The 24,153-nt window shown below is 45.5% G+C and overlaps 2 protein-coding genes across 6 annotated transcripts in view; both read right to left on the bottom strand.

Annotated features, from left to right (window-relative positions):
* The window catches only part of LOC308314904 (ankyrin repeat and SAM domain-containing protein 1A), a gene marked incomplete at its 3' end in the record, with an annotated part of 126,906 nt that overhangs the window by 60,785 nt on the left and 41,968 nt on the right, over positions 1-24,153 (bottom strand). For all 5 annotated transcript variants that reach the window (XM_080762688.1, XM_080762691.1, XM_080762689.1 and 2 more), the window contains 10 exons: positions 21,976-22,128; positions 20,428-20,571; positions 16,938-17,013; positions 11,781-11,882; positions 11,126-11,200; positions 9,864-10,042; positions 8,491-8,553; positions 7,569-7,725; positions 3,723-3,765; positions 3,154-3,257 (listed from right to left, as the gene is read on the bottom strand). In XM_080762688.1, the coding sequence (XP_080618814.1) occupies positions 3,154-3,257; positions 3,723-3,765; positions 7,569-7,725; positions 8,491-8,553; positions 9,864-10,042; positions 11,126-11,200; positions 11,781-11,882; positions 16,938-17,013; positions 20,428-20,571; positions 21,976-22,128 (1,096 nt within the window). The remainder of the gene's footprint in view (positions 1-3,153; positions 3,258-3,722; positions 3,766-7,568; positions 7,726-8,490; positions 8,554-9,863; positions 10,043-11,125; positions 11,201-11,780; positions 11,883-16,937; positions 17,014-20,427; positions 20,572-21,975; positions 22,129-24,153) is intronic.
* Positions 13,776-15,650, bottom strand: LOC308315939 (TBC1 domain family member 17-like; the record flags this gene model as incomplete). Its single annotated transcript, XM_080764215.1, has 1 exon — positions 13,776-15,650. The coding sequence occupies one exon, from the start codon at positions 15,648-15,650 to the stop codon at positions 13,776-13,778; it is 1,875 nt and encodes a 624-aa protein (XP_080620341.1).

Raw genomic sequence — 24,153 nt, 5'->3', positions numbered from 1 at the left:
AGTACCAATTAGCATACAGTATGACCACTAAACATTGCCTGTGCAGCGACAGTGAAGGACCTGCTAATGTCTTACGTTACGCAGCATCTTTTCTGGCTGGGTGACATCACTAGCGAGGCACTGGGGGGAGAGGGGTGGGGGGGGAATGTGTGTTTAATCTGGCCCTGTGTGAGCTGGAGGTTTTACCACTGATGTCATGTTCAATTCTCGCTCACAGTGTGTTGTACAGTGTGTCACAACACAGCAGAACACATGCACTGTCTGCTGGAAAAGCTCCTTCTTATCAACAAAGCAATGTCACCGAGGAAGGCCACTGGAATTATGAATTTAGTCGCCGTTGGGTAGTGTCCAAAACTGCGTTTCAAATTTGATTCATTGGTTCAATATTTATTTAAAAAAAACACCCCACACACAGTCACCCACTTAACTTTCACTTCATTGTTTTAATTTTTAGTTTTCAAAATCTAAAAGCTGTGAGCTTGAAGATCGTCTGTAGCCTATTTGAAAATGTTTGAAAATTAATTACAATATCGCCCACCCAATACAATATTACCGTCACAATATTAGGTAGCTGTATTTGATCAAAAAATATTAGATTTTACCCCGGTACACTGTATGTGGGAGTGCCCTAGGGTACAGAGGCCATGGTGTGCTTTCATGAGAATATAATGCAAATCACAAACCAGGATATTCCTTATACACCGGCTCTCTTTATTCTGGGTGATCCATCGCCATTAAAACACCTCCCTGCACCTCTAGCTGACTGGATTCACACAGCATTAATGGTGGGTAGGAAAATCATTGTTAAGGAATGGAAGTCTGAGGTTTTACCTCCAGCACATGTATGGTTCACTCAGCTTGGTACTGTGGCTGCTTTGGAGAGGACCACTTAACCACTTTTCAACCCATCTTCATATAATAGGTCCTCACTAATAATCTTGAAGAAATGGCTACATTTATTTCTACTCTGTCTACTGTGTCTCATAGGAGGGCTGTGGGCAGTTCAGAAACTGTCTTCCAGTGACATCATCGATGGGGGAATACAAGCTAATTAAAACTGCAGGCTTTCTAGTCCTGAAAAGTTGCAATGCGAAAATGGAAGCCAGAAATTCTCATGATAATGAAAATCTAAACATTTTTGTAAAAGAAAATCTTGTTTAGAAAATAATCTGCCTAATGATGTCACTGGAAGACGATTTCTATACTGCCCACAGCCCTCCTATGAGACACAGACTTATTAGAAAAAGATCGTGCCATTTTATCATGATTATTAGTGAGGACCTATTATATGAAGATAGGTTTGAAAAGTGGTGAAGTGGTCCTTTAAGATGAAAAATCCAAATAAAGTACTGATCATAAACGATTTCTGTCCATTGTGGTCAGACGCAGAAGCACCCCCAGACCAGCCTGCCTCCTAGACTACAGTGTATTGAGGGGGACAATAAATAAATAAATAAGAAAACTGCTGGGAAATGCCGTATAAATCAGGACAAGGAAAACAACAAATCTGTGGACATAAAGCAGCATTTCTGACGGTGCATTTCTGTGACAGATGACCAATGTGGTGCTGACCATGCATGGGCACTATGAACACCCACGGGTGCTTAACCCATTCTGACCTGAGATCAGATTCTAAAAATGTCTTCTACATCCTGACAGTTTTCCATTCTGACCTGAGATCAGATTCTAAAAATGTCTTCTACATCCTGACAGTTTCCTGAAATAGCTATGTTTCTATGTCAGTCGTTCTTCGATTTTTCAAAAAAAGCAGACCTACAAGCTCGTAGCGCTATGAGCTTGTAGGTCTGCTATTTTTCAATAGCTAAAGCATAACATGATGCTGGCACCAAAATGGGTTCCCGTTCAGAATGGCTTAACTCAGTCCCCACTCATAGTGAAAAGATCTACAAGCTCCGCTACATAACATATATCAATATCTTTAACCCGGTAAAACCAGGAAAGCATTGTTGTTTTTTTTACATTTTGTACAGTGTGCAATGTCTGTGCATGCATGTCACAATATTTAGAAAATAGCATATGTTTTTTTCCGCAAAATTGTTAGGATTCACTGAAGGCATTTGTAGAATGCCGGCAGTGCTTCCGTATGGAGACACAAAGATGGAGACACAAAGATAACGCTTGCGTCTCCATCACATTATTGGCTTAGGAATGCGACAAAAAATAAATAAAAATAATAATATCCATGAATTGAAGTCTCCATGGGGTGATTAATCGGTAAAAAAAAGATTCAAAATATAAGTATTATAAGTTAAAGAATCACACACTATTGGCACATCCACTAGCATGAAAACAACCTCATCCAGAACGGTTTCTAAACCAAATGACTTTCTCCACATCTGCTTGCCAAGGAACGTCAGTCAGTCAGCCTTCACTGAAGAATGCTAATCCTGGTGCCGGGAATGCCAGTCACTCTGGCCCCGCTGTGGCAGAGAGATGCCTCTGACGTTGACATTTAAAAAATGTCCTCCAAAATCCTGACGGTTTTCTGTTTCTATATCAGTGCTTCTCAATATTTCATGTCAAGGACCCCCAGAAATTATATGTAATTAGCCACCGACTCCCATCTGAAAATATGTTGTTCCCTTTTGAAAAGTCGTGAAAATGTGGCGCAAATCTTTGAATATATATTCTTTCAGAGCGAACGTTTTTAACTCAAATCTTTGAATATATATTCTTTCAGAGCGAACGTTTTTAAATCAAATCTTTGAATATATATTCTTTCAGAGCGGACGTTTTTAACTCAAATCTTTGAATATATATTCTTTCAGAGCGGACGTTTTTAACTCAAATCTTTGCTTCTGGGGGGTCAGAAGCAAAGATTTGAGTTAAAAACTCACCCTAAACCTAACCTCCCACGGGGCAGCACACCTAATCCTAACCTTAACCCTTAATGTGTCTAACCAATGACTAGTCTAAACCCTCACCCTAAACCTAACCTCCCACGGGGCAGCACACCTAATCCATTCCTAACCTTAACCCTTAATGTGTCTAACCAATGACTAGTCTAAACTAAGTACAGTATGCACCCCCATTTTTCAAAAGTGACAACGTCTGATTCAGAAGGCCCCGGTGGAACGGGCCTCAGGGGTCAACGTGCCGACAGAACAGAAGCAGTAAATGAAGCTTACTGACCTCCAGGGGGCCGGGGGGGTCCGAGGCGTGCGGCCGGGGGTCCGGGGGGCTGCAGGGTGTCCTTCGTCTTGCCTGGAGGTCTGAGGTCGTTGGGTTTGCGCTGCAGAGCGGAGTGGAGAACACATACAGTACACAGACCGTCAATCACAGAGCCAGCCCCCTGACTGACTGTACGCCACGCTGACAGCCAATCACATTAGAGTCTGCCCGGTCTCTTACTCAGCCCGTTAGTCATGCTTGTGATGATCTAATACAGGGGTTCTCAACCCGCGTTATTATTATTATTATTTTGCAACTGAATGGCTGGAAAATGGAAATGAAGAGTTTACATATTTCAGTATTTATTTGTCTCTATTATTAAGATTATTGTAGCAGTCCATTTATATTGGGGGTCATTTTGAAAAGCATTTCCGGGGGTCCCCGGCCAAAAACATACAATATTTGTCTCTGATACTGTATGTAGTAAAAATATATTTTTATTGGAAATACTCCAGTAAAGTAAAAAATAACAAAACATTATTTATGCAAGTACAGTACATGATTACATGTACTTTGTTATTTGACATACCTGAGGTAGGACACTGTTGGAAGACTGGACTGTGGAGTTCTCATCTAGGGAAACACACAACATACAGGACACATTAACCACATGAACCCTAGCATCCCTATTCGGGAGCAAACATTCTGCCAAAGCAGCCGATCCACAAGCTCACAACGCAACACATTGTGAGCTTGTAGATCTCCTATTGTCACCGAAGACATTTTGGTGGTGTAGAAATAAAGGAAAAAGGAGTGGACCAAGTATGGAGCCCTGAGGAGACAGACCCCGGTCAAATAATGATGATTTGATGTCGCCGCCGGGCAACATTTATTTTTGGTAAACTTCATTGCAAAAGAGTGTCGCAAGAAACTAGAGAAAATAGCAGATCTACAAGCATGCAACACCTCGCGATGCGAGATTACTATAATCTCGCATACAAGGTTGGACATACAAGGTTTCGACCTGACTGTGACGTTATGGGGTTTAACCCATTTAGGCCTGACGTCGAAATAAATAAAAGGTCTTCTGAAAGAATATATATTCACAAAGATTTAAAAAATAGCAGACCTACAAGCTTGTAGATCTGCTATTTTTCAATAGCTTAGCTAAAGCACCAAAATGGGTTCCCGTGGTTAACGAGCACATCTTCCCTCTCAACATTAAGTGTTCATTAAAATGGTTACTGGGTGGTTAATGACCACATCTTCCCTCTCATTTCAATGGTTACTGGATGGTTAATGACCACATCTTCCCTCTCATTTCAATGGTTACTGGATGGTTAATGACCACATCTTCCCTCTCATTTCAATTGTTACTGCATGGTTAATGACCACATCTTCCCTCTCATTTCAATTGTTACTGCATGGTTAATGACCACATCTTCCCTCTCATTTCAATGGTTACTGGTTAATGACCACATCGTCCCTCTCATTTCAATGGTTACTGGATGGTTAATGACCACATCGTCCCTCTCATTTCAATGGTTACTGGATGGTTAATGACCACATCTTCCCTCTCAACATTAAGTGTGCATTTCAATGGTTACTGGATGGTTAATGACCACATCTTCCCTCTCATTTCAATGGTTACTGGATGGTTAATGACCACATCGTCCCTCTCATTTCAATGGTTACTGGATGGTTAATGACCACATCTTCCCTCTCAACATTAAGTGTGCATTTCAATGGTTACTGGATGGTTAATGACCACATCTTCCCTCTCATTTCAATGGTTACTGGATGGTTAATGACCACATCGTCCCTCTCATTTCAATGGTTACTGGATGGTTAATGACCACATCTTCCCTCTCAACATTAAGTGTGCATTTCAATGGTTACTGGATGGTTAATGACCACATCTTCCCTCTCATTTCAATGGTTACTGGATGGTTAATGACCACATCTTCCCTCTCATTTCAATGGTTACTGCATGGTTAATGACCACATCTTCCCTCTCATTTCAATGGTTACTGGATGGTTAATGACCACATCTTCCCTCTCATTTCAATGGTTACTGGATGGTTAATGACCACATCTTCCCTCTCATTTCAATGGTTACTGGATGGTTAATGACCACATCTTCCCTCTCATTTCAATGGTTACTGGATGGTTAATGACCACATCTTCCCTCTCATTTCAATGGTTACTGGATGGTTAATGACCACATCTTCCCTCTCATTTCAATGGTTACTGGATGGTTAATGACCACATCTTCCCTCTCATTTCAATGGTTACTGGATGGTTAATGACCACATCTTCCCTCTCATTTCAATGGTTACTGGATGGTTAATGACCACATCTTCCCTCTCATTTCAATGGTTACTGGATGGTTAATGACCACATCTTCCCTCTCATTTCAATGGTTACTGGATGGTTAATGACCACATCTTCCCTCTCATTTCAATGGTTACTGGATGGTTAATGACCACATCTTCCCTCTCATTTCAATGGTTACTGGATGGTTAATGACCACATCTTCCCTCTCATTTCAATGGTTACTGGATGGTTAATGACCACATCTTCCCTCTCATTTCAATGGTTACTGGATGGTTAATGACCACATCTTCCCTCTCATTTCAATGGTTACTGGATGGTTAATGACCACATCTTCCCTCTCATTTCAATGGTTACTGGATGGTTAATGACCACATCTTCCCTCTCATTTCAATGGTTACTGGATGGTTAATGACCACATCTTCCCTCTCATTTCAATGGTTACTGGATGGTTAATGACCACATCTTCCCTCTCATTTCAATGGTTACTGGATGGTTAATGACCACATCTTCCCTCTCATTTCAATGGTTTCTGCATGGTTAATGACCACATCTTCCCTCTCAGTTGGTCACTTAATCACGGTGTCATCAGACAGCGTTATGATTGTCAGGACAGACATTATGCTAAGCTAATGGGGAAGTTATAAATTATACATGAGGATATGACAGAATTTAGATTAATGTCCTTTTCCATGTTCCATCATTAAACATTAATGATTGGCCCAGCCAATGAAGAACAAAGCCATCCTCGGTTATCTTTCATGTCCTCTTCCGTATAAATACCACCCGTGTGGGAAACCACTCGTCTACCGCTCAGCCCAAGGGGGGCATTTGGCTTTACTTTACTTGAGTAGGGAGGGGGCCACTGGCTCCCAAACAGTATAGGGTCCGATTCATAGTCCTATTTTTCCGCAGTTTCGGCGCTGTAGTGCCGAAATTATTTCGGCTCGTCAGAAATTTTCAGTAGCACCGAAGAGCCGACTTTAGGACGGTATACCAGCCCCCCGAACCTCAAATGACGTCACATTGTAGGCTTTACAGAGCCGAACCGACTTTTATTCGGCTCTAAAATAGGAGTATGAATCCTTCGGTCGGGTCCCATTTGTGGATCAAGACCAAATAAAAATGTAATTCCCTAGATTAAAAAATATATATTTCAAAAGATGTTACGCACGCACACGCACACAGTACACACACACACACACACACACACACACACACACACACACGCTTTACGGTTTGGACGACTCTATTTTTAAAGCTCATCCTCCACAGTGTCTATAAAATGCTCTGTGATTAAACCCCCAACCAGCCCTTCAGCCAGGCATCATTTATAATGACTTTACATCAACGGTCAGGGATCTAATGGTCTGCTAATTTAATCCTCTCTAATCCAATAGCACGCAGTGTCATTCACCCGCCATAGTTAAAGTATCCAATAGCAGTGTCATCTGTGTCAAAATGCCTCTCGTGATAAACCTTCCCTCCATTTGCATACTGGTATATTATTGGTTCCCCCACACCTTAGAGGACAGCGAAATCTAATCACAAGTTCCAACCGAGCGGGACCAGACCAGTCTATGGACTTTTGTAATGTTTGTTTAGAGCACTTTAAATAGGCAATACCAGGCGCCGCTCACTTCAAACGAGTGTGTGTGTGTGTGTGTGTGTGTTTCTTTCTTTCTGTCAGATTTGTTTGGTTTCCAGGCCAATATTGAGGTCCCTGATGTCTTCAGTATACGCCCCTTATGCCATTTTTCCTTTTTTATATATTTTTTATCCCACGATTTTGTAACCCATTTTTCACCCCCGTGTTAATCATCTAATGTGATCCTGGGCTCTACACACACACTCCACCAACCTAGTCCCCATATATGGGGGACAAGGGGAGAGCAACGGACTTGAACTCATGCTCCCTTCATGCCTGAGTTGCTCCTTTACACCCGACAGGGGGGAGTTTCCCTGGTTGGACGTACAGTAGCTCGTGGAGGGAACACGTTATTCCAACCATGCTTATGCCAGTTTTAATAAGCTTTATTGAGTTAAAGGATGCAGTCCATTTCCTAGCAGTCAGTTAATTGGGTCAGTAAAGTGAATGGTACCTTTGTGGTTCTTGGACTCGTGGCCGGATGACGGCGATGACGACGGCACTTTGGTCTGGGTGTGGGCCGAGAGCAGCAGCTCGTAGGTGTGGTCTTCCTCCTCCTCTTCCTCAGCTGGCTCCCCTCGCTCGTCAATGCAGCTGTTAGTGTACATAACCTGGAGGGGGAGGGGAGGGGGAGGGGGGGAGAGAGGGATACATGAGGGAGTAGAAAGAGGAAAAGGGTTGAATGAGGCGTTATTACGTATCCCACCAACGTTCTAGGAAAGCCCTGCTGTGATTGGCCAGTAGTCGTTGTGATTGACAGTTCTCGTTATTTTCGACCAGTCATTACTACAACCTATCTCAAACCCTCACCCTAAACCTAACCTCCCACGGGGCAGCACACCTAAACCTAACCTTAACCCATGTCTAAACTAAGTATGAACCCCCCTAAACCTAACCTGAACGGCCTAACCTCAGTAAAACTATGCCTTCCCGGGAGCCAATCAGACACAAGGTGAGGCGGGTCTACCCTAGAACGTTGGTGGGATTCATAATCACGCTTGAATGAGTCATCTTGGCTGTATGTCACAACTCCACTACACCCTCTAATGGTAGGGATCCGGTAGTGCGTCAAGTGTATAGTAGTTGTACAAAATATGATCTCACATTCAGCAAAAGGGGAAGACAGCATGCGATCGTAGAGCAATGGAGACATAACCTGATAACCATGGACTATAGGGAGAGGAATGGCTGCTGTGAGCCTAAACTGGCGCCTGCAAAGCAGGGATATGACTGTACTGTAACATGACTCTCTCTTTACACGTCAGTGTTGTGTCTTTCACAGCCTCGCTCTCTCTCTCTCTCTCTCTCTCTCCCCCTACTCCACACCATACCCATAAATATGAATATTCATGAAGTGGCATCATGTGACCTCTCACCTCTGAGCTGACCTCTTCATCGTGACCTGTACCAGGATGGGAGGGGTGACCCAGGCGCTCTCTCTGTGAAATCAGGACATAAACATTAATATCATGTTTATTTCATTTTACGCAATATTACACAATTAGTGACTGTTAACGGACACTGGAGCCTTTCCGCTATTGGAAATATACGAGGAAATATGTAGCGCTTAAGTGGTTAAAACTAACTTAAAAGTGGTTTGAATTCAGTGTTCTGCAAGACAGATATGTGCACAGCGGTGGATTCAAACCCCTCGACTCTGCGGCTGTGGGCTGAACTTTCTACTACTCTGCACTAACCAAGCATTGCAATGTTTGGCCAATTTTATTGGGATGTGGAATTATTTTGCCTGTGATTCCATGTTTCCACAAAACAAAACAGGGAGAACAGGGTGAAATCCTGCTCAGTCACAGAGGAGCAGATGAGGAGGACTGTGACACAGAGGCCAACATCGCCCTCGAGTGGGTGCCGACGGGAATGCAACCATTCTAAAGGCTCCCTCCCAAGCAGTGTGTCACTGGGTTTCCATCAACAAGTTGAATGAAAAATAAAAGAAAACAAATCTTGCTACCGATATAATGGGGACGGAAACACTTGCTGTATAGGTTTTGAGGTAGAGTGGTAGACGATTTGGCACGGTTATAACTTAATATTTGGATTATAATTAGTAGCCCATTATGAGTAGGTTACAGGTCGGTTTTAATACATACATTGCCAAGTCAAACCAAACACATTTCTGAAAACATACTGTATATTTATTGGGCGTGGCCCTGAGCAAGACCCCCCCCCCCCATCCGAACAGCTGGCTGAAGCTTCATTTCACTAGGGAGCAAATAGGTCTTATTCATTATATTAACTTACACAGCACGAAGTGCCCCTCGACTCCCCTAACCACACTTTACGCCGTAACTGTTCACTTGGGCTAACACTTGTATGACGGTGGGTGGCACAAGTTTTACCGGCCCTTTTAACCGTAGCTAGGTCAAGTTTGCACTTATTGCCTAAGGTTTATTACTGCTGAGTTCCCTTGGGGGTTATGTCGACTTAAACGCATTAAGACCAGAGAACGATTCTATAAATGTCCAATTTCTGGAAAATGTATGCCGCTATATCATGGCAAGGACCCCCAACATTATATGTATTTGGCCGTCGACCCCCAACTCAAAATATTATATTCCAGGGATCACCAGAAGCAAATATTTTAGTTACTGTCAAATGTTCACTTTAACAATCTAAGATTTGCACAATTTTTTGAACAGTCAAAGTATAAAATAATGGTTAAAAGTGGTTACAATCTAAAATGTCATGGGTGCTTTCCTGGACTTAACGGGTTACATATTAAGCAACTGACCTTCCCAGCTTCACTGTCCGGCCGTCCACTGTCTCGGTCAGAAGACTTCCCGCTGGCCAGACTGTCCAGAGACTGGCAGGACGTGGCTTCAAACAGGGCCTCGTAGGGGCTCTCCTCCTCGGGCCCCAGGGGGCCCGGGGCCAGGCCGGAGATCAGCTCACTCACCCTCTCCATGTCACCTACACACACATTGAGACGGTCTGTTCACAACCTTCTTAAGCTCACTCACCCTCTCCATGTCACCTACACACACATTCAGACAGTCTGTTCACAACCTTCTTAAGCTCACTCACCCTCTCCATGTCCCCTACACACACATTCAGACAGTCTGTTCACAACCTTCTTAAGCTCACTCACCCTCTCCATGTCACCTACACACACACACACATTCAGACAGTCTGTTCACAACCTTCTTAGGGCGTAGAGATCACCACAAAGAATCAAATGTGAACTGGGGGACCCAGAATATTTCTAAATTGCAGTATTGATACTTTATTATTATTATTTTTTCCCACCATTTGCCCTAAGCATGGTAAGTAGAAATGTAAATAGGGTAAGTAGATTGGACCGAATCCATAAAAAAACTAAAACATTGGACCCTGAGGTGGAGGTGGTCTCCATGTCCTTCTATTGAGACATTTCATAATAGGCCTGTCTCACAGCCATTCCCCCCCCCCTTTCCAGACCTAGTGGTGATCACTCACAGACATTACACGTTAAAAGACCTTTTTCTGAAGGTAAACTTTATTCTATTTGTTTTAGCGGTCTTAACATCTTGTTTTCTTCATAATAATATTGGTCCATAGCCTTTACCCATGGACCAGAGCTACATCCCTACCTGCTTTCTCTACACCATTTCAGGCCGTTTCCAAATGTTAAAATGTAAAAGACCAATATTATTATGAAGAAAACAAGACGTTAAGACCGCTAAACCAAATAGAATAAAGTTTACCTTCAGAAAAGGCGTTGTTTATGGCTTCTGAATGTAGGTCTTTTAACATGTAATTAACCACTAGGTCTGGAAAGGGGGCATGGAATGGCTGTGAGACACTTATTATCACAACTATACAGATACAGTATATAATATAACAGCACAACTGTATCGATGCACTGCATTATATGTACAATATGCTCTGCCCTGAATGACTGCTGGACTGTTAGTTACAGCCCACCACCTGTGGTCATGTGGTACATCGATGACCTTTTATGGTTATCACAGTCTGTGGTCACATGGTCATGTGGTCACATGGTCATGTGTTTACCTTTTTTACGTGGGCTGGGACTCTCCTGGGGTGGGGGGAGGGGTGGAGGGGGCAGGTCCATGTCGAGAGGCTTTCCTGTCGCGCACACACACACACACACACACACACACACACACACACACACACACACACACACACACAGTAAGCCAAACACCAGATCATATCTCAATTCAAGAAGTGCAGATAACAGTTATCGCTACTCTCAAGTGTGTGTGTGTGTGTGTGTGTGTGTGTGTGTGTGTGTGCGCGTGCGTGTGCACGCGCAAGCGAAAGATTGTGCAAGAGTGTGCACACTGTAGCCTACTTGTGCAGGCCACCAGTATAGTGACATTTGACAAATGGACTTTATGAGTACAAGTTTAGTCCTCACAAGAGATTCTTTTTTTAAAGGACTTACAACTAGTCTTAGATTCAGGTTCAGTATTCAGACACCTAGAGGTCAGGTTTAGTTAGGGGTTAACAGTATTAGACACCTAGAGGTCAGGTTTAGTTAGGGGTTAACAGTATTAGACACCTAGAGGTCAGGTTTAGTTAGGGGTTAACAGTATTAGACACCTAGAGGTCAGGTTTAGTTATAGCCGATAGTCGGTGATGCACACTGGAAATAGCACAACTACAAGCTCACTGTGTGTCGTGTGTGTGTGTGTGGGGGTACCTTGGATCAGACCAGCTATCTGCCTGCTCTTTTGGGACGGCATGTCTTTGACAGTGTCCAGCGCTGTCAGCCCTTTGTAATCCAACATCTTCACTTCCACACCTGGTAGAGGAGGAGGAGAGAACAGCATGACGACACAACCTTTATCTCATTTCAATGACCTCCAGTTCGCTCTGCATTAGACCACGGGGGTCCCCAGTTCGCTCTGCATTAGACCACGGGGGTCCCCAGTCTGCTATGCATTACCCCATGGGGGTCCCCAGTTTGACACATTTTAATCTCTGGGACCCCCCCAGTCCTCAGAGTTCATTGAACTCTGAGAGTAACAGGCCCTTAATTAAATGTCCATTTGGACACCTGGTGGTCCCCAGACCAGTGGCGAAGCCAGAATTTAAATCTTTGTGGGCGGGCACGAGTCCAGCTGTGGGGAGAGGTCCCTGACCACTGGCCAAAGCGTACATCTTTTCTACGTCCGAGCATAGACATGGTAACGCCCCGCCTGCCTCTGATTGGCCTTACCAGAGTTTCCTCCGAGGTGGAAGTTACATGCTGGATAGTCTGCCGTGAGGTAGCCTCGGTACCAGGCTTTCATTTTGAGGTAGCCTCGGTACCAGGCTTTCATTTTGAGGTAGCCTCGGTACCAGGCTTTCATTTTGAGGTAGCCTCGGTACCAGGCTTTCATTTTGAGGTAGCCTCGGTACCAGGCTTTCATTTTGAGGTAGCCTCGGTACCAGGCTTTCATTTTGAGGTAGCCTCGGTACCAGGCTTTCATTTTGAGGTAGCCTCGGTACCAGGCTTTCATTTTGAGGTAGCCTCGGTACCAGGCTTTCATTTTGAGGTAGCCTCGGTACCAGGCTTTCATTTTGAGGTAGCCTCGGTACCAGGCTTTCATTTTGAGGTAGCCTCGGTACCAGGCTTTCATTTTTGTTGGTGCAAAAAATTGAAAGCCTGGAGGAACGCATTGGCCGCTCTGGTCTAAAAGTGGGAGTCAACCCTTCCGGGTGGGCGTCGCTCCAAATGATGTGACGTAGCGCTGCACTAGGGGGGAGAGGAGGGGCCGGGGGTGACGGACAGATCGATGAGATCCAATCAGGGCGTGTGCAAATCTCAGCCGCGACCCGCCCCTCTAGACCAGAAACCTAACACGTTAGCTCAGGCTAGCCGTGAGGTTACTCCGTCCGTGGTGGGAAATAAATACCGTACATAATACAAGTACGATAATATAATACAAGAGAATGACAGCTTGGCACGCGCGATCAGTAACTTTTATTGTTGTAGAAGAGGCAAACAATCTGTATGCCGTTGGCCTGTTTATTTGTATGTAAAGGTCTCTTTTCCCTTGATCTTCATCATTTTTACTATAACAGTATTAGTTTACTATAATTAGATTATTACCTTGATCTTTATCTTTTTTTTATATTTTAGTATTAGTTTACTATAATTATATTAATACATGATAATCAACACTAACACTTTATTCAATCAAAACAAAAGGCCCAAACTACATTAGTTTGCCTCGTCTACAAAAATTAAAGTTACAAGTTACTGTCGCGTGTTGCCATTCTCTTGTACGTATTATTTCCCACCACGGAGTACCCTTGCATCTCGGAGGACAGGCAAGACGTGCAGTGTCGGTATAGGCCAATCAGAGGCAGGCGGTGTGTTACCATGTCTATGCTCAGACGTAGAATAGATATACGCCTGGCCAAACAGTAAAGGATGACCCCAGCTGATGCTCAGACTATCCTGCCATCAAGCAGGAAGGATTTGAAGTCGGTTTTTTTTACTTTTTAAAGTAGCAAAGCATCTTTGATGTTAATTTCACAAACCATTGTTTTAGCAATAATAATAAAATAAAAAACACACACACAAACACACACTCGTCATCGCACGGTTAATCCATCTTCTAATACGCGTCACAAAGTTTTTGTCCACCATGCGTCACAGAAGGGGAAGTAAAACAGAAGTTATAGAGATCAAGTGGGGAATTCCCCTTCAGAGCTGGTGATGTTCCTCCTCCTCTGGGCTCTCCTCCTCGGAGCTGGAGGGGACAGACAGTCCCAGGACCTCCAGCACCGTGGCGGGCAGCTCCTTGCAGGTGAGCAGCTGCAGGTAGATGGCCTCGGCTCCACACAGCACGGCCTGCAGGTCCAGCCTCATGGTCAGCTCGTTGACGTGCTTCAGGATGCCGTTGACGTCGTGCTCCGACCCGATCAGCTCGCCCCGCTGGGACTCCAGGACGGAGCAGGCCACCAGCAGGTGGAAGTTCTCGCAGGGCAGCCGGGTCCACAGGACCTCCCACAGGGTCAGCACGTCCTCGAAGGAGAACTCCCTCTTGAACCAGATGAGCAGCCAGCGGAAGCAGAAGCACAGGTGTCCGCTGTCCCGGGAGTCCAGGTAGTCGCACAGCTCCGGGTCCAGGGTCCGCAGCAGGGCGCCGAGCTGCAGGAGCTGCCGCTTCATGGCCTCCTGGGACTCCTGGAAGTTGTCCCGCACCAGCTCCACGAAGCCCACCAGGCACCAGAAGGACTCCACCTCGTTCTGAGCCACGGACAGGATGGGCGCCAGGAGGTCGCTCATGCCCTGCACGTAGCCCAGGTCGAAGTCGTACATGCAGTAGGTCATCAGGACGTCGTGGAGGAGGGTCAGCGCCGGGTTGTTGTTCCCGGAGAAGAAGGCCGTGTGCCTGTCGGTCCGGTTGACGTCTCTCTCCACGAGGCTCCGGTACCCTCGGAGGACGGAGTTCCTCGCCTCCTGCTCCTCGCTGACCGACGTCCACTGGGCCTTCATCCGGAAGTACCGGTCCGTCTTGGCCCGCAGGACGTCCTTCCTCTGCCTGGCGGTGCTGTCCCACGGATAGAAGCCCAGGAGGAACGGCCACACCTCCTTCCTCAGGTCCGGCACCACGCCCCCCTGGAACACCCGCTCTCGAAGCCGCTCCGGGTTCTGCACGCGACCGTCCGCGTCCAGGAGCTCCTCCCACTGAGCCACGGGTTTCCCCCGGGTCACCTCCGGTCGGGGACCGAGCGCCGCCCCGAGGTCCACGAGTTCGAAACGAGGGTCGTCGTCATCGTCGGCGGCTGAGGAGCGTGCGGCGTCGGGGGCCCAACTACGACCAGAGGACTCGGGAGGACGGAGGGCCCCCCGGAAGAAATGGGTGACTTTGGAGAACCCGCCGAAGGTGGTGGTGTACGGGTCCTGGATGAACCTCGACACCAGATCGGAGCTTCCGCCGTCGCAGTCGTCGTCAAAGAGCCGCAGGTCGTCGAACGAGCGAGAGAGCGCGTCCGAGTGGAGGGGATACGCCAGGAAGACCCTCCCGTCGAGCGGCGAGGGAGACAGGACCACGTAGCGCTGCAGCGCTCGGAGCAGCTCCCGGGTTCCGCCTCTGTGGAAGTGCAGCGCGGGGAGCGGCGGCTGACCCTGCCCCCTGCTGGTCAACACCAGGCAGTTCCTCCCCAAGGTGAAGCGCGACCGCCGCAGGGAGTACAGCTGGGAGACGGGCAGCGAGAACGACCACTCCCCCGGGGTGGTTCTGACCCGCAGAGACGACTCTGGATCTGACCTCACCGTGCTGCTGATGACCGCCCAGTCCGGTTCGTACCCGGGGTCGAAGACGTCGTCGTCGTCGTCCTCCCCCCCTCCTCCTTCTCTGTACTTCTCCGTGGCGTAGAAGACAGCATGGGCGCCTGGACCCGCGTCCTCCTCTAGGGGGCTCCACTCTAACGCCGGCGCCCCGTCCTCCCGCTCCACGATGCGGATGGAACCGGGGATGTTGGCGTCCTGCTGGGTGTTCCTCTTGGGGTCGGTGTGGAGGTAAACGCCCTCCTTCTCAAAGATCAGCTTAGGGAAATCTACCTTTTGTTCCATATTGTGGTTGGACTGGTTTACGATCTGTCACTCTGTCAACTACCTTTGTTACGCTGTGGCTCTGCAACGGCTCTGTGTCGCGACACAAACGTCTTTATTTGCACGTTCAGGAAAACCAAGAAGAACCTTCCTTATATATTGTCATATAATATTCACTAAAACTATTTTGTATAATAGAAGTCAATGGAGCTCTGAAATGTTGCCCAAATTTGGAGTCATACGTAGGAGAGAGGAACGTTAATCTTTATTGATACGGATGCCGTTACTTCTACCGCTTATCAATATCATATTGTTTTCTAGTATTCTGTGAAAGGACAATACATTCTTAAGGGAAATAAATTGCGTCTTATTTCTTAATTGGAATGGTGTGGGCGGATGTGAAATATATTATCACCTGCTGTATCAAGTGACACCGAATAAATCATTTGTTTCAGTAATAAATAAATATTTGGTTATCACACCGCTGTGGCTTTAAGAATCACACAAGAGGCCGCAGCTTCCATGATGTCATTGATGATGTTATTGTTAATTGGCCAATCAGATTGACCAAATGAACACGTCACACGCGTCGTGTTATCGTTTTGGAGTACACGTTGATGTGATATTGACACCGTGTTCAACCGAATGAAAACGTTATCGGACGATAGGCCGTCCGTCACATGGCGTTCCGTCACAGAACCACTAGACTCTGTAGGAATAGTAATCAGCTCAAAACGTATCGAGATCTGGGTCTCGACGAATGAAAACGTCCGACGTCATCGATGTCGTCAGTCGTCTCTGACAGAATCTAGAAACGACAAGTGACTCCAAATTTGGGCACGGTTCGGTTGTCAGACTTCCTGCGAGCAGCCACTACGTTGGATTGTCATGGCAATTTTCAGACGACATCACTTATTGCATTTAGCATACAAAAGAGTCTGCCTGTATACAGTAGATTGCAGGTACTCAAGACAGAACAAATAGCTATACGTTGGTCTATCCGTGGAGGTGTAGCACATTCCTGGTACTTCATAAAACAATAGATGTTTTGTAAAGTCAAGCTCACTCACATTACAATAATGAATACAGTTACCAATAAACTGAATGCCAAAAAGGAGGAAAAATACACTTTTCACATGGGGGTGTAAGTAGGTCAGGTTAAGTGAGAAATGCACATCTGTGGTGCCGGGCCTGGGCCTAATACATCATGGAACCAGCCAGGGGTCCTTAAGATAAAAGAGGTTGAAGAATCACTGCTGTACTGTACGTGTTGTAAATTATGTCATGGTGACATCACGGGCGTCTGACCTGCACTCAGAAGTTTCTGCACCACATCCGTCTTCCCGTACAGGGCTGCTTCATGGAGGGCACTGCCCTTCTCCGTCTGCACGTACACACACACGCACACGCACACGCGCACACACACACACACACACACACACACACACACACACACACACACACACACACACACACACACACACGCACACGCGCACACACACACACACACACAGGGTAGAAAACAGAGACAAAAGCACTTACGTGAGGACATAAGTCTACCATGGATGACATCTGCTGAGCATCACACAAACCACTTAAAACTAACTAACTAACAACGCCCTTGGCTCTTGTTTTTTGTATCTCATCCATTTGCCATCATCTCTTTAGCCGTAGTCGTTTTAATTAAAAACATTGTCAAATTAAATCACAATTTCAATCAATCAATAAATAACATTTCTGTGTGCACAGCTAGTCGACTAAATAGTTAAAGGGCGCTACCTCTAGTGAATGATGAAATACTAGTCTACTATTATCACTAAACCTGTGACTGTCGGGCACCGGCCTACTTGGGAACAATTTATGAAAATCGGTAATGCATACCATACCCCACCCTAGTATAAAATACCTGTTACTGTATATACGTTGTTATATTACCCGTTTTAACCCATTTTGGGCGGGAACCCCTTTTGGTGTTTTAAACATTATGTTATCATTTAGCTATTGAAAAATAGCAGATCTACAAGCTCATAGCGCACCACAGAGTGCCGTGCTACGAGCTCGTAGGTCTGCTATTTTTTGAAAAATCTTGAAAATGTGGTGCAAATCTTTGAATATATATTCTTTCAGAGCAAACGTTTTTAACTCAAATCTTTGCTACTGGGGGAAACATATTTTCAGACGGGGGTCGGCGGCCAAATTCATATAATGTTTTGGGGGTCCTTGACATGAAAAAGGTTGAGCAGCAATGACATAGAAAACTGTCAGGATTTAGAAGACATAGAATCGTTCCCAGGTCAAAATGGGTTAACCATCTTATCGAAATTGCAAAGAATTGTTTTGAAATGAAGTTAAATCCTCATGAATCACAGCCTGTAGTGAAACAGACTGCAGGTTAGTTTCATATGAACCCCCCTGTCTGTCGACCTCGCTCCACTTTCCTAAGAGGACATTTATTCGGTTCAGAAACCCAACGTGGACGAGATGGTTTTCCAGCTCACAGAGCCGTGCTAATGGAACGCCACGGGACGTAGGAGGGCCCGGAGGACACAGGACACACTGCAGCATCAAGGACAACAGGACAGGGGACGGCAGGACAGGGACATTTAGCTTTTGACAGATGGACAGCACCGTTTGGTACAAAGTAGCAGCAGCTACTGGCGCCCTAGTCCACCACTAGAGGGGAGTAAAGGGCAAGGCAAGCTCTGCATAACGCTTAACTCCTATTTCTGACCTGAGATCAGATTCAAGCCACTTGGTGGGCCGCTATGAGCTTGTAGATCTGCTATTTTTCAATAGCTAAAGCATAACATAATGCTAACACCAAAAGGGGCTCCCTCCCAAAATGGGTTAACTCATATTCCTTATAATTGAATCATACATATTCCACTCATATTCCTTATAATTGAATCATACATATTCCACTCATATTCCAACTCAAGGAAGACGTCTGTATTCTACAGGGCAGTTACATAATGGAACAGTCTTCCCGGGGTAATGTCCATAGCATAAAAAGGAAAGACTTATTTAAAAAGAAATGAACTCAGCTCTGAGGTTTATTACTGGTGACAGCTACGATACTCATAATCACTGTACCCTGGTCCCTGTATGATAATGTCTTCTCTGACTGAAAGTCGCAATAATCACTGGCACCTCTTCATATATATAAAGCCCTGGTCGGGAAATTATACCATCATTATATTTCATCCATGTTACATCAGAAACCGAGTCTCATTGTAACTGGCTCCAGTGATTGGCTATGCCTTCTGGTCCCTTTTTGCCAACTCTGAACTCTGAAAGGCTGTTTTCAGCATCCTTGGAATCTCTTGCAACAAGAACTTAAACGTAATACCCTGGCATCAATTGGTCATTTTAGGAATTTACTCAATAACCGTCCATGTACGGAATGTTGCTGTTTTAACTGATTGCTGAATATATAATTGTATTAACGGTTTGTTGTAACTAATTGTTGTTGTATTACTGTTTTTTTAGTATGTAATCTCGGTATCATTGTAAATGAGGAGTTCCCACAATGGTCTCTGCGAGAATTTAAATAAAGGTTGAATGAATGAATGAAATGTGACTTTACATACTGTACAGTACAGTTAAAAAGGGAATCTTTGAAAAACAAAGAAAAGGACCGTTGGCACTGTCGGAAAACTTGCCAAAAATGTTGCTCATCTACGACATTTTGTTCGTTAGACCTTCATCAGGACAGAGAACCAATATTAACCCATTCGGTACGGGAACCTCTTTTGGTGTTTTAACTAAGCATTATGTTATACTTTAGCTATTGAAAAATAGCAGATCTACAAGCTCGTAGCGCGCCACTCGGTGGAGCTTGTAGGTCTGCTATTCTTGAAAAATCATACAAATGCGGCACAAATCTTTGAATATATATTCTTTCAGAGCGAACTTTTTGGTTTATTTCGACGGCCTAAATGGGTTAAGTGGTTTCTCCAAATCCAACAACAAAATGTCACTTTCAGTGACTATACAGTACAAAATACTAGTGAAAAAAGCAACGCGTGGGTGCGGTAACAGAGTCAAGAGAATACCAGATGAACAGTGAAGGGAGCCTCCAGGTTTCGGTCGGTCATATACTGTATACTGTACATTCTTCAGGCATAATAACCAGAGACTGCTGCAGTACTCTGAGAATGAGTCAGCCCCTTCGTGACAAGCACCTTTAGTACTTAATAGAACCAGCCTTCTGCTGTCATGACCTGCCCGCAAGCATGACGAAGAGCCAGACCCCGGCACTCTCTGCCTGGCAGCGTTCCTGAAGGAATACTGGCACCATTACTCAGGTGCAATTTAAGCATCCAATCATTCTAATAGCATTGAATATATATATATTTCTTTGTGTGACCACCGTACTGTACAGTAAGTAAGTAGCTCCACATAAGCGAGGATGGGCTTAAGAGTGTGTGGCATTTAGGTGTGCATACTGTGGCTTTATACCAGAGGAAGGAAGTCGTGCAAGAGGAGATTAAGCTAGTCACCATTCCAACGACATGATTAAAAAGCGGAGGATATATTTGGCTTCGACACACAGAAGTGGCCGAGCTCACAGACACATTGAGCTCACAGACACACTGAGCTCACAGACACACTGAGCTCACAGACACATTGAGCTCACAGACACACTGAGCTCACAGACACACTGAGCTCACAGACACAACATTCCAAGGGTGATTTTATCACTCACGGCATGTTGCGGAGTTTGTAGCTTTCAAGCGATTTTGAGACGATCGAATGCTGTGCTCAGCTGCACACACACACACACACACACACACACCTCATAGTTGATGTCCATGCCGGCGTCCAGAAGCACCTCCACCACGTTGAGGTGTCCGTTGCGAGAGGCCAGGTGGAGCGGGGTGTGTTTCTTGGTGTTGCAGCTCAGCAGGTTGGGGTGGGCGGTCAGCAGCAGTTTGACCACCTACAGGAGGATTATTGTATTACATCACTAGTACATCAGCAGGTTGGGGTGGGCGGTCAGCAGCAGTTTGACCACCTACAGGAGGATTATTGTATTACATCACTAGTACATCAGTAGGTTGGGGTGGGCGGTCAGCAGCAGTTTGACCACCTACAGGAGGATTATTGTATTACATCACTAGTACAAAACATACATTAAAAACAGTTTAAGAGCCATAAACGACAAGACGTTTTATTGCCAATTATGGACCGGATGCCACCGTCGTTAAGACGTGTTCTTTTGAAAATATATTCTCTTTTTTTTTTATCCATATTTTGAAAATTCCTCTAATCTGGTGTGCAGGTGATGACATGCACATTACATGCATAATATAATTACATTTTCTTTATTTTTTTATAATGGCCGAATTGGCAACCAAAGCCTAAACTGGTGACCACCAGGTGGCGCTGAAAGAGTTTTAGCACTTCACCCAAGTTAGCCAAAAATAGTCTTAGTAGTATGCGTTGTGAGCTTGAATATTGGCTATTTATTTATTTTTGAAGTCCAGTTCTCCAGACTTCAGCAGGGGTTCAAATTAGGGATGCACCGAAAGGGAAATTCTTGGCCCGAAACCGAATACCGAATATAGGAAATATTTGGCGGAATACCGAATAGCCGAATATGATTAATTATCTTTTTTCCTACCATTGCTGTCATAAATCGGGTAGCTTTAAGGTACGGCCATGTACCTTAAAGCTACCCGATTTATGGCAAAATAAATGGTTATGGCAACATTTAATTTAAATAATAATCACTGTTTGTTATGGGTCCATAAAACATGTATTCAGCTCTTTTTAATGCATTAATTGCATACACTATTCGGTGATATATTTTCCGAAAATGCATTTTTAGCCATTTTCTGCCGAATATTTTCGAATATTGGGTGCATCACTAGTTCAAATGCTTAATCCCAATGCTATATTTCAGCTAATGCTATTTTGGGGAAATGTTCACCACCAGAACGTTTAACCCATTTTCAGCGGGAACCCCTTTTTGGTGTTTTAACTTATGTTATGCTTTAGCTATTGAAAAATAGCAGATCTACAAGCTTGTAAACTTGTAGTTCTGCTATTTTTTGAAAAATCGTGAAAATGTGCCTCAAATCTTTGAATATATATTCTTTCAGAGTTTCAGTTTTTAACTCAAATCTTTGCTTCTGGGGGGGTCCCTGGAACTACATATTTTCAGATGGGGGTCAGCAGCATATTAAATATAATTTCTGGGGGTCCTTGACATGAAATATTGAGAACCACTGATATAGAAAGGTATATACATTTTAAAAAGACATTTGTTAAATGTCGACGTCAGGCCTAAATGGGTTAAAATGTCGGTGAGGCGGGTCGACGGGCCCCGTCCGTCCCTTACCTCCAGGCGCCCGTAAAGCGCCGCTAGGTCCAAGGGGGTCTCGAACTTGTTGTTCCTCATGGTGGGGTCCGTCAGCTCCTCCAGGAGCAGCTTCACCACCGACGTGTGGCCGTACTGGGCTGCACAGTGGAGGGGCGTCTCGTTGTCGTTGTTCTGGTGGGTGGAGAGGGGTAGGTGGGTGGGTGGATGGATGGATGGATGGATGGATGGATGGATGGGTGGGTGGATGGATGGATGGGTGGGTGGATGGATGGGGAGGGGTGGGTGGGTGGGTGGATGGATGGATGGATGGATGGGTGGTTGGATGGGTGGGTGGGTGGGTGGATGGGTGGGTGGATGGATGGGGAGGGGTGGGTGGGTGGGTGGATGGATGGATGGGTGGGTGGATGGATGGGGAGGGGTGGGTGGGTGGGTGGATGGATGGATGGATGGATGGATGGGTGGGTGGATGGATGGATGGGGAGGGGTGGGTGGATGGATGGATGGGTGGTTGGATGGGTGGGTGGGTGGGTGGGTGGATGGGTGGGTGGATGGGTGGGTGGATGGATGGATGGATGGGTGGATGGGTGGGTGGATGGATGGATGGATGGATGGGTGGATGGATGGATGGACGGATATAAGAAAGCAAAACGTTATCATCAGAGTACAAGAGAAGAAGTGAAAACAGACATAAGGCAATAATCATAAGCTATTACAGACATAAGGCATTAAGCATCAACCACTTGAAAACCCTCGCATCCCAATTCCAAAGGGGTTACATCACATTTGGCGAAAAGAGCACAATTTAACACACTCAAGATGCGTCGCAAAAGCAACACACCGTGAGCTTCATGTGGATCGCCTATTTCCAGCCAAAGAGGTTTGGTGTAGAAGGAAATGAAGGAGTGGGTCTTAGCCTCGAAGCACTCCTCCAGTCAGAAGGAGTGGGTCTAGCTTTGAGGCACTCCTCCCGTCAACTAGGCATATATACGGTTTAACGAGAAGGGGCAGGTCTGGGCTGGGCAATACAGTGGACATGATATCAATATTGTGATACAAGGCTAAATAGAAAATTACGTTTTTTTAGTGTGTGTTTAACTGTGTTTTAAATGTTGTATTACAGCAAAGTTATGAAATCTTCTGAACTTGCCCGACTCTTAGATGTTCTATTATTTGCTTTTAATTATTTAGTATCAATAAAAATATATATTTGATTACATATCGTCCCCACAATATCAATATTCATGATATGCGAGTGTGTCCGTATTGCCCAGCCCTGCAGAACAGATGCATCTTGGGAGTCTGAGGCTTGATTTACACCGTGGCTGACCCAAACAAAAAAAAAGCAAGATCTGAGATCTAGCGATGTGAGCTTGTAGATCTGCTTTTTTTCGGTTGCGCCATTACCTGCGGTGTAAATCAGGCCTCGGTGCATGAAGTAAAGCCTGTGTCAAGAGAAGAGAAGAGCCCACCACCACGTTAGCAGAGTGAGAGGAGGAGTGGGAGAAAAGACCCTGGTTCAGTGTGAGGCGCATAATGAGTCCTAGGGGAGGTTAGGGTGGCAGACTGGCAGACTGGCATCATGGTACCACTGGCATAATGACACCAGATGAACTGCTTGAGAGACACACTGATGGGGACAGGACACTGGCAGAGAGACAGACTGTCTAGCAGAGAGAGACAGACAGATGGGGACACTGTCTGTCTGTCTGACAGAGAGACAGACAGATGGGGACACTGTCTGGTAGAGAGACAGACAGATGGGGACACTGTCTGTCTGACAGAGAGACAGACAGATGGGGACACTGTCTGGTAGAGAGACAGACAGATGGGGACACTGTCTGTCTGACAGAGAGACAGACAGATGGGGACACTGTCTGACAGAGAGACAGACAGATGGGGACACTGTCTGTCTGACAGAGAGACAGACAGATGGGGACACTGTCTGACAGAGAGACAGACAGATGGGGACACTGTCTGTCTGGCAGAGAGACAGACAGATGGGGACACTGTCTGTCTGACAGAGAGACAGACAGATGGGGACACTGTCTGGTAGAGAGACAGACAGATGGGGACACAGTCTGGCAGAGAGACAGACAGATAGGGACACTGTCTGTCTGACAGAGAGACAGACAGATGGGGACACTGTCCGACAGAGAGACAGACAGATGGGGACACTGTCTGTCTGACAGAGAGACA

This window comes from Protomyctophum bolini (genome assembly GCF_963924005.1).
Source record: "Protomyctophum bolini genome assembly, chromosome: 5".
NCBI lineage: Eukaryota > Metazoa > Chordata > Actinopteri > Myctophiformes > Myctophidae > Protomyctophum > Protomyctophum bolini.
The sequence above is the reverse complement of the archived record's forward strand: the minus strand, read 5'-3'. Positions and strand labels throughout refer to the sequence as shown.